This window comes from Pelobates fuscus, chromosome 1 (genome assembly GCF_036172605.1).
Source record: "Pelobates fuscus isolate aPelFus1 chromosome 1, aPelFus1.pri, whole genome shotgun sequence".
Classification (NCBI taxonomy): Eukaryota; Metazoa; Chordata; class Amphibia; order Anura; family Pelobatidae; genus Pelobates; species Pelobates fuscus.
This window is the reverse complement of record NC_086317.1, coordinates 265,127,512-265,145,100: the sequence shown is the minus strand read 5'-3', so window position 1 is coordinate 265,145,100 and position 17,589 is coordinate 265,127,512. Positions and strand designations below refer to the sequence as shown.

Here is a 17,589-nt window from a genome sequence, read left to right as displayed (position 1 = left end):
AATATCACTTTCCAACTTGTAAAGTAGGCCACAATAAAAAATATAGATGCGTAGTGCTCTGGTTAACTAAAGATAGGTCCAAAAGAATCTGATCTGGAAGCAGTAGGGTATACAGTACTGGATACAGAGGTATGAATGGAAGGGTTACAAAGAGAGGATTAGAAATTGGAACATAACCTGTAGAGTAACACTGGACATAAGTTATAAAGGCAGTAGAATCACCAAGCACTGTCTGGAGCTTTCTATGGAATTGTAAAAGCAGGAAATAAGACATTTTACATTAAACATGCTGTAGTTGCTATGGTTCATTGAGTGTTTCTTTAAGGTAAACAAAAGTCAATATTATTAAGTCACACCCTTCTCTCCCAGTGAGATCATGGCCTAGGCAGATGCCCCATTGTTGTATTTATTTCTACCTTCACATTTTCTAGGTATAACCTAACACATCACTTCTAGGGGGTATGAATATAACAATATTTGCTAATGTTATTATTTGGCTGTAAATCCAAATGTGATGTATGTTTTATGTGGCTGCCATTAAGGTCATGCTTGTCGTGCTTTTCCTCCTTTTTGTTTTGTCCATATGTATATTTATTTAGATTTTTTTTGTGAACAAAACAAGGAATTACAACAAAGAAAAGGCATTGCAAGTCCAAACATTATATGACACAAGGTTATGCTATAAAGCTGTACTTCAAGTACCAGTAGGAAAGACACGGAAGCTAAACTTCAGTGTACATTTTGTCTAAAAGGGACACTCCAGGCACCCAGACCACTTCTGCCCATTGGAGTGGTCTGGGTGGCAACTCCCACCACCCTTAACCCTGCAAGTGTAATTATTGCAGTTTTTACCAGTCAGCCACTAGGGGGACTTCTGTGTTCTTAGATCAAGTAAAGTGATCACGTAAAGTGAGCGTGGGCAGAGCCTGACACAGAGCCGAGGGGCTTCGGTGCTGGATTCAGGTAAGTCACTGAAGGGGTTTTAACCCCTACAGAAACAGGAAAATGGATATGTTTTCCTGGCACTGGAGCGTCCCTTTAAGACTTGGTTGTCGCAGCTATAAATAGTTGTGGATTATCAAAATGTGTTTCTCATTAGGAGACTAATGGAAAACAGCTATATAGATGGTATATGGTTCCAACAAGACTAGCCCGTGTCTATCTTGGCTCCATCTCACAATGCTGGCGATGTATCACTGAAAAGACATGATGCTCTTTTTCTTCTTTCCTCATGTCTCTTTTATTGTCTGTGTATATGTGTCATTTGTAGAAAGGCAAAGGACATACTTTGTATTTTAGGATGGAGTTATAGATAGAAATATATATGTTTTCATTGCCACCAGCTTTAGAAAGCAAGTAGCAAGGTGAAAAAGTTTAGGCTTTGTCGAGCTCTCAAACATGTAGTTATTCTTATGCCTAACTATTTTACTTCATTGCTTGAAAGGTGATCAGACTGTATTTTATTTGTGCATGTTTTTATTTTCTCTAAACCCTTTTTTTAGACGTACGGAGGTAAAAATCTGAAACGCGTTGGGACAATCTTACAGAGAGGGATTCTGATCCTGTTACTGTTCTGTTTTCCTTGTTGGGCCATCTTCATTAATACTGAACACATCCTGCTGCTCTTCAGACAGAATCCAGATGTTGCCAGGTTAACCACTCAATAAGCATTTTTATCTGTCAAAAGTAATTATAGAATAATTAACTTAGTGCCACCCCAACCCACTTTACACTCCTCACATTTTTCTACTCCTTGATTGTGCGGCTCTCACACAGATATTATGACGCAGTGCACAGCATCCAGAATGGTTATGTGAGAGCCACAGAGTCATAAATTCCCCACCTGAAGGGCCCCTTCAAAAAGTGCCAGATTTACTTTAACAAAGTAACTAAAACCAAAAACAGTCTTTTAATAAAAATAAAAAAGGGTAAGTTACCAATATACTGACGGACCTTACCTGGTAATAAGCTGCCCCCTTTTATTCCAAGAAATTCCAGGAAATAATTGTATATTATATCCTATAAAAAAAGGTGCTACAATGATCCTGTCCTTAAGAGTGGTAATGAAGTGTGAAAATATCGCAATGTATTACACAGTTGTGGTGCACCCTCAGACTTTATTATTGTTATGGTTATGTGGACCACCAACCATGATTTAGAATAGTTGGTTGAAATAATTCACAGTATTTAACCACTACGTTTTTTTTTTTGTTTTTTTTTAAATAAACCACTGTTTTTAGTTGGAGTAACCATGGATGGTAGGCTCTCCCCTCTTAAAATAAATAATGAACACCATTTTAATAACCTGCTTACACTTTGTTTGCTGGTGGACCGATAAAGAGTGATTTGCATGTATGGGGAACCTGCCAGTGGTGCTGTATGTGTTTGAAAGCTGCTGCGGGATTGTGTGTGTCCAAAAGGGTCTGTTTGTAGTTTACCATGCACTCCTAGAGGCTGCAGCATGTTTGTGGGGGTGCCCACATGTTTAAGAGCTGTTGAGATTGTGTAAATGTCTATGAACTGTAGAGTGTGTATGTATCTAAGGGCTACAGTGTGTGTATATTTGAATAGGGGTTGTAGAGAGAGAGAGTGTGTGTGTGTGTGTGTGTGTGTATGTGTGTTTGTTTTATGAGCTGTAGTGGATTCATATGCATAGGGGCTGTAGTGTGCGAGTGTGTGTATAGAACATGTGTACTGTGTGCATGGAAGTATGGTGTGTGTATAGTGTGAATAGGCAGAATGTGTGTGTACATGGGGTGTGGTGTATACAGGTAGAGGGGGTTTATTGTTTGTATAGGGAATGCATTGTGTGTATAAGGGGTATTCTTATGTAGGGGTTGTAGTATGTATGGATAGTGGTTATAGTTTCTGGGGATGTATAGAGTGTGCATAAGTTGAGTGTGTCTAGAAGCTATATGTGTGAGTGTGTACATGGGATATAGGGGGTGTTGTGTGTAATGAGGGTGTAGTGTGTGTTTAGGGGTGTAGTGTATATGTATACGAAGTATAGTGTGTGCATAGCGAGTCTTAGTATGCTGTCTTGGATTGGGATAGGGGCTTTATAAACCTTTTTTTTTTTTTTTTTTTTTTTAAATAAATTTTCTCCCCCTCCCAGTTGTTAACTTGCTGGTAGGGGGAACATTTAGATCCCTGGTGGTCCAGTGGAGCTTGGTATCAAGCCTTATACCAACTGCATACCATGTGTAACTCTCTTGCGAGCTCCAGCACTTACAGTGCCAAATAGTTGCTGTGGTAATCCACAGCAAGACTCTAACTAGTAAAAGCTTGAGATACAGCTACTCAATGTCCAGCACCAGAAGCTGCTGGGCTCTTTCCTTCCTGCATTACATGGAGCAGATTGAGTGGAGGGGCAACACACTGGCTTAGCCATTGGGTTGTCTTCTAGTGTCAGTGCAGTTCAATGGAGTCAGGAGAGCCTTGGTGTCATCCCATGTAAATAGTAAAACCATTTTAGCATGGTTTCACAATTATCTAGGTCCCACCAGGTGCCTTCAGTCTCTTTGTGCAGGAGAATACAGTTACCTCTACAAAGCAACAGTAGCTGAGAGCTGCTTACCATGGATAGACACAAGGTCACTTCATACATGTATTTTTGTATTTGTAACATTTGTAAAAAAAATGTTTTTTCTTTTAGGTTAACACATACATATCTGATGATTTTTATTCCAGCTCTTCCTGTAAGTTACATGTGGTTTTCATTTGAGGTTTTGTTTTCTGCTCTTCTAAAATGTTAAAGTTAATTCAGTTTGAGCTCTTCTACACAGTGGGAGAGTTAAAGGGAAACTCCAGTGCCAGAAAAACGATCCGTTTTTCTGGCACTGGAGGGTCCCTCTCCCTCCCTCCCACCCACCAATCCCCGTTTACTGAAGGGGTGAAAACCCCTTCAGTCACTTACCTGGGGCAGCGGCGATGTCCCTCACCACTGTCACCGCCTCCGCGACGCTCCTCCTTGTGATTGCATCGGCCGGTGGGCGAGACTGATCTCGCCCACCGGCCGAGGAGACCTAATGTGCATGCGCGGAAATGCCGCGCATTACGTCTCCCCATAGGAAAGCATTGAAAAATAATTTCAATGCTTTCCTATGGGGTTTTGAGCAACGCTGGAGGTCCTCACACATTGAGAATGCTTTCCTATGGACTGCCTGAATGCGTGCGCGGCTCTTGCCGCGCATGTGCATTCAGTCGATGATGTCGGAAGAGGGAGGAGAGTCCCCGGCGCTGGAGAAAGGTAAGTGATTAACCCACTTCCTCCCCCTTCAGCCAGGCGGGAGGGGGACCCTGAGGATGGGGGCACCCTCAGGGCACAATAGTGCCCGGAAAACAAGTTTGTTTTCCTGGCACTATAGTTGTCCTTTAAGTTTCACTGTTCACTTGTCTGGCATTTAGGAGTTAAATCATATTTGCTTCTGTTTATGCAGCCTTAGCCACATCTCACCTCGTTGTGACTCACAGCCTGCATAAAAACAAAATGGTTTGTTTTTCAATCAGGTATAATTACTTTAACCCCTTAGTGACCAGACCACTTTTTGGGACCAGGGCTGTTTTTACATTTCTGCTGTGTTTTTAAATGTTTTAAATTTCTGCTGTGTTTGTGTTTAGCTGTAATTTTCCTCTTACTCATTTACTGTACCCACACATATTATATACTGTTTTTCTTACCATTAAATGGTTTTCCTGAAGATGCCATTATTTTCATCATATCATTTACTATAAAAAAATTATAAAATCTGATGAAAAAATAAAAAAACACACTTTTCCAAACCCCCAAAATGTGTTGCGCATCTACAACCGCCAAAAAAACACCCATGCTAAATAGTTTCTAAATTTTGTTCTGATTTTAGAAATACCCAATGTTAACATGCTGTTAGCTTTTTTTTTTGTGTGTGCAAGTTATAGGACAATAAGTACAAGTAACACTTTGCTATTTCCAAACCATTTTTTTTGTTTTCAAAATTAACGTGTTACATTGTAACACTGATATCCAAGGCTGCCATCAGGGGGTGATAACCATGGCGGTTGTCACGGGCCTGGCGGTCCTGGGGCCCGGACTGCTTTGGCAGTCCAGGCCCCACATTCTCTCTCTGCACATATATATAGCGATGATCGCTATATATATGTGCAGCTTCAGGCCCCCCGCTCCCTGTACTTGCAGAGGGGGCCCTGCAGACTGCAGCTGTACATTACAGCTCTTCCCTCTCTCTAACTCCCGCGAGACCAGGGCTCGAGTCCTGCAGGAACGCATGGGAACGGCATTCCTGCACTTTTTCCAAAGCAGGAACGCCGTTCCCGTTCCCAGTCCTGCAGGACCTGCCCTGCTACCTGCACACAGGGGCCATCACACGCTGTGTTCCCTCTCCGGCTCCAACTCTCGCGAGACCTGCCGTTGTTAGAGCGTTGCCACGGGTTACCATGGCAACGCTCTGCACAGGCGAGTCTCGCGAGAGTTAGAGCTGGAGAGGGAACACAGCGTGTGATGGCCCCTGTGTGCAGCGGCTGCTTCCCTCCACCGGACTACCAGGCGATCTCCCCCCTCCCTGACAAGGTAAGAAGCAGGGAGGGGGGAATAAAGTAAAAAAAAACAACACATAAAGGTTAAAAAGCAAATGCACCCCCCCCCCATCATCCAGCACACACACATAATCCAGCACACACATAATCCAGCACACACACACACATAATCCAGCACACACACACACATAATCCAGCACACACACACATACACATCATCCAGCACACACACACATCATCCAGCACACACACACACACATCATCCAGCACACACACACACACATAATCCAGCACACACACACACATAATCCAGCACACACATAATCCAGCACACACACACACACATAATCCAGCACACACACACACACATCATCCAGCACACACACACACACACATCATCCAGCACACACACACATCATTCAGCACACACACACACACACACACACATAATCCAACACACACACACACACATAATCCAGCACACACACACACATAATCCAGCACACACACACACATAATCCAGCACACACACACACACACACATCATCCAGCACACACACACACATCATCCAGCACACACATCATCCAGAACACACACATAATCCAGCACACACACACACACACACACACATAATCCAGCACACACACACACACATAATCCAGCACACACACACATAATCCAGCACACACACACACATAATCCAGTACGCACACACACACATAATCCAGCACACACACACACATAATCCAGCACACACACACACACATAATCCAGCACACACACACATCATCCAGCACACACACACATAATCCAGTACACACACACACACACATAATCCAGCACACACACACACACACACACACACATAATCCAGCACACACAGACACACACACAATCCAGCACACACACACACACACACACAATCCAGCACACACACACACACATAATCCAGTGCACACACACACACACACATAATCCAGCACACACACACACACATAATCCAGTACACACACACACATGATCCAGCACACACACACACATCATCCAGCACACACACACACACACACATAATCCAGCACACACACACACACACACACACATCATCCAGCACGCACACACACATAATCCAGTACACACACACACCATCCAGCACACACACACATAATCCAGTACACACACACATAATCCAGCACACACACACACATCATCCAGCACACACACACATCATCCAGCACACACACACACATCATCCAGCACACACACACACACACACAATCCAGCACACACACACACACAATCCAGCACACACACACACACATAATCCAGCACACACACACACACATAATCTAGTACACACACAATCCAGCACACACACACATAATCCAGCACACACACACATCATCCAGCACGCACACACATCATCCAGCACACACACACATCATCCAGCACACACACACATCATCCAGCACACACACACTTCATCCAGCACACACACAAACTTCATCCAGCACACACACACTTCATCCAGCACACACACACACACACACACATAATCCAGTGCACACACACACATCATCCAGCACACACACACACACACACACTTCATCCAGCTCACACACACACACACACACACATCATCCAGCACACACACACACATCATCCAGCACGCACACACACACACATCATCCAGCACACACACACACACTTCATTAAGCACACACACACACACACACACAATCACCCAGCACCCACACACACACACACACAATCCAGCACACACACACTGCATTCATTATACACAATCTGCACTTACTACAAATACACTACATTCATTATACACACTCTGCACTCATTACAAACACACTACATTCACTACACACACTCTGCATTCATTATACACACTCTGCACTCACTACAAACATACTACATTCACTACACACACTGCATTCATTATACACACTCTGCACTCATTACAAACACACTAAATTTACTGTACACACTGCACTCACTACACACACTACATTCACTATACACACTCTGCATTCATTATACACACTCTGCATTCACTACACACACACTACATACACTGCATTCATTATACACACTGCATTCATTATACACACTGCATTCATTATACACACTCTGCACTCACTACAAACACACTACATTCACTATACACACTCTGCATTCATTATACACACTCTGCACTCACTACACACTACATTCACTATACACACTCTGCATTCACTACAAACACACTACATACACTGCATTCATTATACACACTCTGCATTCACTACACACTACATTCACTATACACACTCTGCATTCACTATATACACTCTGCATTCACTACAAACACACTACATACACTGCATTCATTATACACACTCTGCACTCACTACAAACACACTGCATTCATTATACACACTTTGCACTCACTACAAATACACTGCATTCATTATACACACTCTGCACTCACTACAAACACACTACATTTATTATTCACACTGCACTCACTAAAAAACACTCTACACTCACTACAAACACACTGCATTCATTATACACACTATGTACTCACTAGAAACACACTGCATTCATTAAACACACTCTGCACTCACTACAAACACACTACATTCATTATACACACTCTGTACTCACTACAAACACACTACATTCATTATACACACGCTGCACTCACTACAAACACACTACATTCACTATACACACTCTGCACTCACTACAAACACACTACATTCACCATACACACTTTGCACTCACTACAAACACACTACATTCACTATACACACTTTGCACTCACTACACACTACATTCATTATACACACTGCATTCACTACACACACTACATTCATTATACACACTCTGCACTCACTACAACCACACTACATTCATTATACACACTTTGCACTCACTACAAACACTGCATTCATTAAACACACTACATTCATTATACACACTCTGCACTCACCACAAACACACTACATTCATTATACGCACTCTGCACTCACTACAAACACACTACATTCACTATACACACTTTGCACTCACTACACACTATATTCATTATACACATTCTGCACTCACTACAAACACACTACATTTATTATACACACTGCACTCACTACACACACACTACATTCATTATACACACTCTACACTTACTACAAACACACTACATTCATTATACACACACTGCACTCACAACAAACACACTACATTCATTATACACACACTCTGCACTCACTACAAACACACTAAATTTATTATACACACTGCACTCACTACAAACACACTACATTCATTATACACACTGCACTCACTACAAACACACTACATTCATTATCCATACTCTGCATTCACTACAAACACACTACATTCATTATACACACCCTTCACTGCACTATATGCATAGGAGTGTAATTTTTTTTTAAGGGGGGGAGGCGGAATCTTGGGTGAGTTCCCACACTTTTTTCCCCAGGACTTGACCCCTGCGCTCCACGTGCGGCCGTCAGAGCGTTGCCACAGCTTACCCTGGCAACGCTCCACGTGGCACACTCGCGGGAGTTAGAGAGAGGGAAGAGCAGTAATGTACAGCTGCAGTCTGCAGGGCCCCCACAATGCCACCGGACCACCAGGGATCATGGAATCTCCCCCATCCCTGAACCAGGTAAGAAGCAGGGAGAGAGGCATAGCTTTTATTACATTTAATGTGGGGGGAGGGGAAAATGCTCCATTTACACAACATACATACACTAGTAAACACACACACTCTGCATTCACTACACTAACACACTGCATCCACTACACTGACACACACTCTGCATCCATTACACTAACACACACTCTGCATCCACCACACTAACACACTCTGCATCCACCACACTAACACACACTCTGCATTCACCACACTAACACACACTCTGCATTCACCACACTAACACACACTCTGCATTCACTACACTGACACACTCTGCATTCACTACACTGACACACTCTGCATTCACTACACTGACACACTCTGCATCCACTACACTAACACACTCTGCATCCACTACACTAACACACTGCATCCACTACACTAACACACTGCATCCACTACACTGGCACACACTCTGCATTCACTACACTAACACACTGCATTCACTACACTAACACACTGCATTCACTACACTGACACACACTCTGCATTCACTACACTGACACACACTCTGCATTCACTACACTAACACACTGCATCCACTAAACTAACACTCTGCATTCACTACACTAACTATACACACAGCATCCAGTACACAAACACTCTGCATTCAGAGACACTGTGTCTAATACACACACTACATCCACTACATACATTGCATCCAGGGCCGGCACGTCCATAAGGCGGCACAGGCGGCCGCCTTAGGGTGCACCGGCTCTGGGGGCGCAAGATTTCAGTGACCGGCAGGAGGGAAGCTCTCCCTCCTGCCAGGCCACCATCTTGACCCCCGGCGCAACTCTGCTGTGATCAGTCGGCGAGGGAGCTCTAATCTCACCACTCTGCTCCCTCGCGCGCTGTCTGCTGATACCGCGGGAGCCGGAATATGACGTCATCTTCCGGCTCCCGCGGTATCAGCAGACAGCGCGCGAGGGAGCAGAGCGGTGAGATTAGAGCTCCCTCGCCGTCTGATCACAGCACAGCCGCATGCCGCCCAGCAGCCACACTGGACCCCAGGGAATGACTCCTCATCCACACCAGCTCTCCAGGTAGGGAGACTGGGTGGAAAATGTTTATTAAAATAATTAGAGTGTATGTGTGTCTGTGAGTGAGTGTATGTGTGTGTGTCTGTGAGTGATTATATGAGTGTGTGTGTGTCTGTGATTGATTGTATGAGTATTGCATGTGAGTGTATGAGTGTGTCAGTGTATGTGTGTGTCTGTCATTGTGTGTGAGTGTCTGTCAAATCAGTGAGAGTATCTTTGTCATTGAGTCTGTGTCTGACTATCAGTGTGTCTGTCATTGAGTGTCAATCAGTGTGTGTGTGTCAATGAATGAGTGTGTGTCAGATCAGTGAGTCTGTGTGTTTGTCATTGAGTGTGTGTGACTGTCAGAAGAACACTAAGGGATAGGGAAGGGAGGGGACCAATAATGGACGGGGAGAGGGGCTGGTTAATAGGCACATAGGTGTAGATGTTATTTGGGGGGGGGGGGGGGAGGGGCGGAAAAATACATCTTCGCCTATGTACCCAAAAATCCTTGCACCGGCCCTGATTGCATCCACTAAACACATTGCATCTAGTACACACAAACACTACATCCACTACACAAACACACACTATATCCACTACTCAAACACACTCTGTTCACTATACACATTGCATCCGCTAAACACACACTCTGCATTCACTGCACAAACAGTATCTAATACACACAAACACTACATCCATTACACACATTATAATTCACTTCCACTATACACACCACATTCAGTCCTGCATCATTGATGCCCTGTTTCCCCTGAATAAAATGATATATAATAAGGGGGGGTGCATTTAATATGAAAGACGTGAATTATGGTTGGACAGACATATAGCGCAAATGCCAGGTTTTGTTTACGTTTTGTTCTGTTCACAACTTGTACATTTGGCTCAGTCCTTAAGGGGTTAAGGAGCAGGGCTATTTTTACATTTCTGCAGTGTTTGTGTTTAGATGTAATTTTCCTCTTACTAATTTACTATACCCACACATATTATATACAGTTTTTCTCACCATTAAATGTTCTTCCTAAAAATACCATTATTTTCATCAAATAATTTACTATAAAAAACATTCTAAAATATGATGACATTTTTTAAAAAAAAACACTTTTTCTAGCTTTGACCACCAAAATCTGTTACGCATCTACAACCGCCAAAAAACACCTGTGCTAAATAGTTTCTAAATTTTGTCCTGAGTTTAGAAATACCCAATGTTAACACGTACTTAGCTTATACTATACTATAAGTAGCACTTTTCTATTTCCAAACCATTTGTTTTCAAGATAAAACACAAGTTTCATTGTAGCACTGATATCTGTCAGGAACCCCTGAATAACCCTTCACATGTATATATTTTTTTAAAAGAAGACAACCTAAGGTATTCAACTTGGGATATTTTGACGCTTTTCATGCAACCATTTTACCACCAATCTATGCCAAAAAAAAATGTTGATTTTTGTGACACAAATGGCAATTTAAGAGTACATGAACTTTAATGGTTACCTAGTACAGCAATACCACCCATGTATAGGTGTGTTGGTTTCTCAGGGGGCTAAAAGACCTTATTTGAAGGGTGCTCATTCCAGTTTTCCGACTTGGAGTTTTCATAGTTGGTCATCATGCACCCTTGTCCTATTTGGGACATTTTTACCCCTATCAAACCATATGTTTTTGAAACACAGACACCCTAGGGCAGGGGTAGGCAACCTACGGCACTAGTGCCGTACATGGCACTCGAGTTGTCTTTGCACGGCACTCAAGGCTGCTAGAGCCAAACAGGCTCTGGCCTATCAGGAGTCCCAGTAAAACTTCAAATATCTGCTAATACGAAAAGATGGTGAAGGACAATCCTCAATTTAAGCATTGCAGCACATAGATCACATAGATCATATCATCTCAGATCACTTCCTCCAAGCACTTATGAATGGGAATCCACACTGTAGTAGAGCAGCCTGCAGCTGCTGTTGCAGCAACTGTCTTTGACCTGTACCAGGCCAGCCTGGTCCCCACTGGAACCCAACCATACTGCTAGATATACACAGATATTGTGGATCAAACCAAGTGTTTATCTGAGTATCTGCTCGTTTCCAAATTGTTAAAATAAACGCTTGCACGCTCTGAAGTAAATCACACTGAGACACAGGTTGGAATGTTTAATCAGGGGGCAGCAAGCCCCTTATAAAGGCAAAAATACTTCATATGCAAAAATGTAGATGACAGAGAGAATCCATCTTTAATTGGTTAGGTGTTAAGTATCTTATCTAATGCACATCCTACGAGGCGTGATGTCACCATCATCCCGGGATTTTACTCCGGATGAAGGCGCCATCTTGTTACACGTGGTAGTTAGTCGGTGGGAGGGGGTGCTCTAGCAGCCATTTTGAGTAGATATTGAATACAGGTATACACAGTAAATAGACATTTTACTATCACTAATTTACATTCATAACACAGAAATGAAGAATAACCCTCCCCTTATACAAATAATACGAACAGCCCACACACAAACACAATCTGCACAAACGTAACCCGCTAACAATCCACATACATGCACACAACCCAACATGCAGCCTCTCACATGCAATACCCCAAACAGCCCAGACACACTACCAAACACACAATGTGACATATCCATCCACACACAATTCCACAAGCAGCCCTCATACACAGCCCACATGCATATGTATCATACACAATACCATAAACTACTAATGAATATATACAATATAATAGCTCATATACGCACAAATACAATGATGCAAAGCAACTGCAGTAAAAATAACACAAGTAGAATACGGTCGCATACACACCTCAATTTTAAAAAAATAGGACCGGCACGCTACGGGACATCACAATCCTATATCGGCACAGTGCTGCTAAAAGGTTGCCTTCCCCTGCCCTAGGGTATTTCAAATGGTGGTATTTTAACACTTTCCATGCACTTATTCCACCACCAGTCTTTGTCAAACTATTGGGTAGTCTTTTTTTTGTTATTGGGGGAGACAGTCTCCCTGTGCCCCAATCCATAGGCATCAAGTGTGTCTATCCTAATATTCATGGTGTTTCCCCTCAGGGATATATCAGGAGGGCTGGTGTCTTCCAATACTCACAGGGTGCGTGACTGTTTCGCTGAAGTGCTGCGGGCGGAGTGTCGGATGTTCAGCAGTGCTTTGAGAAAGTTTTGAGGCCAAAGTCAGAGCCCGGGCAGGAGTCCGGGTAACGCCACAGCTGGGTACTAGGGCTGCAGGGGAAACGCTCACTCCTTTTATTACTTAAGTACTTTATTACTAATATTAGGAATATGTTATGTTACATTAAAAAAGGGAACCAATTGAAGTATTACGTAAATGGTTTGTGTGCTTTATTCCTTTTTGTTTCTTCTATGTAATATTATTTCAGGCGGCGTTTATTTACCAGCTACAAGCACGGTATTTGCAAAATCAGGTAATTATTAATACAAATCTTGTCATGTTATTTTAATAAGGAAACGAACATTGTAGGCACCATAACCATTTCACCAGATTGTGATGAATCGGCATCACAGGTGAATTTTCACCATTTAGTAGAAATGCTCTGTCCCTATCTGCCTGCAGTCTGGCCTTCAAATTTGATTAAAAAAAAAGGAAATCCAGCGCACTCCCATATCCACTAAACAGCAACTTTGGTGCTGACATATTTAGTTCGTTTTTTAAAAAGGCCTAATCTAGGCAAAAATAATGGGGGTTTAGTTGCACTATATGATCATACATTGCATAAGCCTGCCACAACGTCAATGTACCCAATCTTTGACAGGTCCTACTCTAACAGCCTATTGTCTGCTTCATGAGCTACTTACTTTGGGGAAAAAAATCCATCTGGAGTTCTCTGCAGTACAAGGCTGAATAGGGCCCTGTGACACCCCTTACCTGTCATTGTGATTCATTTTTATTTTATTATGAACCATATTTGGTAGATACATTTACAAAACAGAAGCACAAATGTCCTTTTTTAGATAGTAAATATGACAGAATAGTTGAGTAACCCTTTTCAGGGGTCCTCAAACTCCGGCCCCCCAGATGTTGCTGAACTACAACTCCCATGATTCTCTGGCTATCTACGTAATTCAAAGAATCATGGGAGTTGTAGTTCAGCAACATCTGGGGGGCCGGAGTTTGAGAACCCATGCTTTTGAGTAATAACTACACTGAAATAACACATACAGAAGCCATTTCAATGAAAGCATTGCTGTTGTTCATTTGTTTGATTACTTACAGTACCATAAACATTGATTGTCCTAAACAATTTGCTTGGTTGTATTTTAGGGTATAATATGGCCTCAGGTGTTTACTGGTATTGCTGTAAACATTATTAATGCTGGAGCCAATGCCATCCTCCTGATCGTCCTAGAACTGGGAGTTGCGTAAGTTATATTTATATTTTATTCAGTCATAGCTGCACACACTAGTGTCTCCTCTTTTAGACTTAGTGGATTATTTTAAAAACAAAATAAATGATAATATTAAAGAATCCTTTTCATATCTACACCCTGTTCCAAATTATTATGCAAATTATATTTTTCTCATTTAACTAAATAATTGATGTAAAGGAGGACTCTACACCTTGATGTCAGTGTGACTCCAGAGGCACCAGCAGCTTTAAATATCTGTTTGCTGCTATGTAATGGTATTTTAGCAGCTGTTCTCTTGATCCGATGCATGGATCTGGCAGAAATCTTCCTCAATGTGCCTTTATCTGCATGAACCCGTCTGTGCTCTGAATCAGCCACAAATCTCTTAATAGTGCGATGATCACGCCAAGGCATTTAACTATTTCACTCTTTTCGGCAGCAGAGAGATCCTTTTTCTTCCCCATATTGCATGAAAATGGTGCTCTGCTTAATAATGTGGAACACCCTCCTTTAGTAGTTTTTCCTTAAATTGGGCTCACCTGGCAATCTAATTATCACAGGTGTCCGAGATTGTTTTCAGTGATCAAAAGAGCCATGAGACACAATGCCATCCATGAGTTAAACTGAAAAACAAAATATTTAATCTTTGTGACACTTAAATAGAATTTGCATAATAATTTGGAACAGGGTGTAGATTATTACTAATAAATCAATTGCTGCCACCATCAAACATCGAATATAGAATATTCTAGAGACCAAAAGTAATGTAAAAAAGTGGGAGTCACAATAAGATAAAATTCCATTGGGAAAAATATATATTTGTAATCATTTAGTAGATAATATAGGAGAAATTTGCTTGCAATAGCTTGAGATTTAGTGAAGGAGCTGAAGGCTGCCACCCAGGGACGTTTTAGCCGCGAGGCAAACAAGGCATTTGCCTTGGGCGGCATTTTCCAGGGGGGGCAAAAAAAGCCGCCCCCAAATGCCCAGGCTAACTGACATGCCGGTCGGGCGGACGGCTGGCGAGGGAACACTTCCTCTGAGCTGTCTGCTCAGCTCCCTTGCCCGCCGCAGAGTGATACTGGGAGCCGGAATATGACGTCATATTCCGGCTCCCAGCCTCACTCTGTGGCGCGCGAGGGAGCTGAGCAGACAGCTCAGAGGAAATGATCCCTCGCCAGCCGCCCGCCAGCTCCGCCCGCCCTGCAACCAGCCCAGCAGCCCGACCGGCAGCCCCACTAGACCACAGGGAGATAGAGAAATCCCCCCCAGCATTCCCAAATGTAAGGAGGCTGGGGGGGGGGGGGTAAATTAAAAAAAAAAATGTGGTAATGTGAGTGTGTGTGTCAGTCTGTTAGTGTGTGTGTGTGTGTGTGTGTCTGTTAATGAGTGTGAGTGTGTCTGTTAGTGTGTGTGTGTGTGTGTGTGTGTGTCTGCAGTGGTGTATCCTGGTTTTGTGCTGCCCTAGGCAGGACAAAACTCAGGCGCCCCACTGCCACCCCCACCCAACCCTTCCCCCCACCCCGCCTTCTAAATACACACACACACACACACACACACACATTCACTGACAGATAAGCATACATTAGCTAACAGAAACACACACACTCACTAACAGACACACTCACACTCACTGACATACACACACGCACACTCACACACACACTCACACACACACACTAACAGACACACTCACTGACATACTCACACTCACTAACAGACATACACACACACACAGACACACACACACACACACTAACAGACACACTCACTAACAGACACACTCACACTCACTAACAGACTGACACACACTAACAGACACATTCACACTCACTAACAGACAGACATACACACACACACACACTCACATTAACACATTTTTTTTTATTTACCCCCCTAGCCTCCTTACCTTTGGGAATGCTGGGGGGGTTTCTCTATCTCCTTGGGTCTAGTGGGGCTGCCGGTCTTGCTACTGGGCTGGTTGCAGGGCGGGCGACGCTGGCGGCTGGTGAGGGAGCACTTCCTCTGAGTATGACGTCATATTCCGGCTCCCAGTATCACTCTGCGGCACGCGAGGGAGCTGAGCAGACAGCTCAGAGGAAGTGCTGCCTCACCAGCCATCCGCCCGACCGGCATGTCAGTTAGCCGCAAGGCTAACAAGACATTTGCCCTGGGCATTTGGGGGCGGCTTTTTTTGCCGCCCCCTGGAAAATGCCGCCCAAGGCAAATGCCTCGTTTGCCTCGCGGCCAAAACGTCCCTGTGTGTGTGTATGTCTGTTAGTGAGTGTGAGTGTGTGTGTATGTCAGTGAGTGTGTGTGTATGTCAGTGAGTGTGTGTGTCAGTCTGTGAGTGTGTGTGTGTGTGTGTGTGTGTGTGTGTCAGCGTGTGAGTGCGTGTGTGTGTGTCAGTGAGTGTGAGTGTGTCTGTTAGTGTGTGTGAGTGTGTCTGTTAGTGTGTGTGAGTGTGTCTGTTAGTGAGTGTGTGTGTTAGTGAGTGTGTGTGTTTCTGTTAGCTAATGTATGCTTATCTGTCAGTGAATGTGTGTGTGTATTTAGAAGGCGGGGCGGGGGGAAGGGGTGGCAGGGGGGCGCCTGAGTTTTGTCCTGCCTAGGGCAGCACAAAACCAGGATACACCACTGCTGCCACCTCTGCAAGGCCAGTGGAGCAGTAGAAGCAAAATGAGCACAGGAAACTGAAAAAAACCTTAACAGGTGTCTGGCAGCCAGGGAGGTGTCACAGCATTGATTTGTGAAAGCATTCTATTTAAATTGGCACTTCTTTAAATTCAAGAAAAAAAATTACACACTGTGTTTGAAGCATTCATTTTTAACCTAGACTGTTTATTATATTAAAACTGATTAATCATGGGCATATGCAAGACTCCACTAAACACCTGAAATGACAAAAAAGGAATTG

The 17,589-nt window shown here is 43.3% G+C and overlaps 1 protein-coding gene across 1 annotated transcript in view; it reads left to right on the top strand.

The window, feature by feature from the left end:
• LOC134612718 (multidrug and toxin extrusion protein 2-like) overlaps positions 1-17,589 on the top strand; it is a 129,797-nt gene that overhangs the window by 51,097 nt on the left and 61,111 nt on the right. Inside the window, exons 4-7 of the mRNA XM_063457144.1 lie at positions 1,503-1,651; positions 3,656-3,698; positions 13,685-13,729; positions 14,587-14,684. Of these exons, the coding sequence (XP_063313214.1) occupies positions 1,503-1,651; positions 3,656-3,698; positions 13,685-13,729; positions 14,587-14,684 (335 nt within the window). The remainder of the gene's footprint in view (positions 1-1,502; positions 1,652-3,655; positions 3,699-13,684; positions 13,730-14,586; positions 14,685-17,589) is intronic.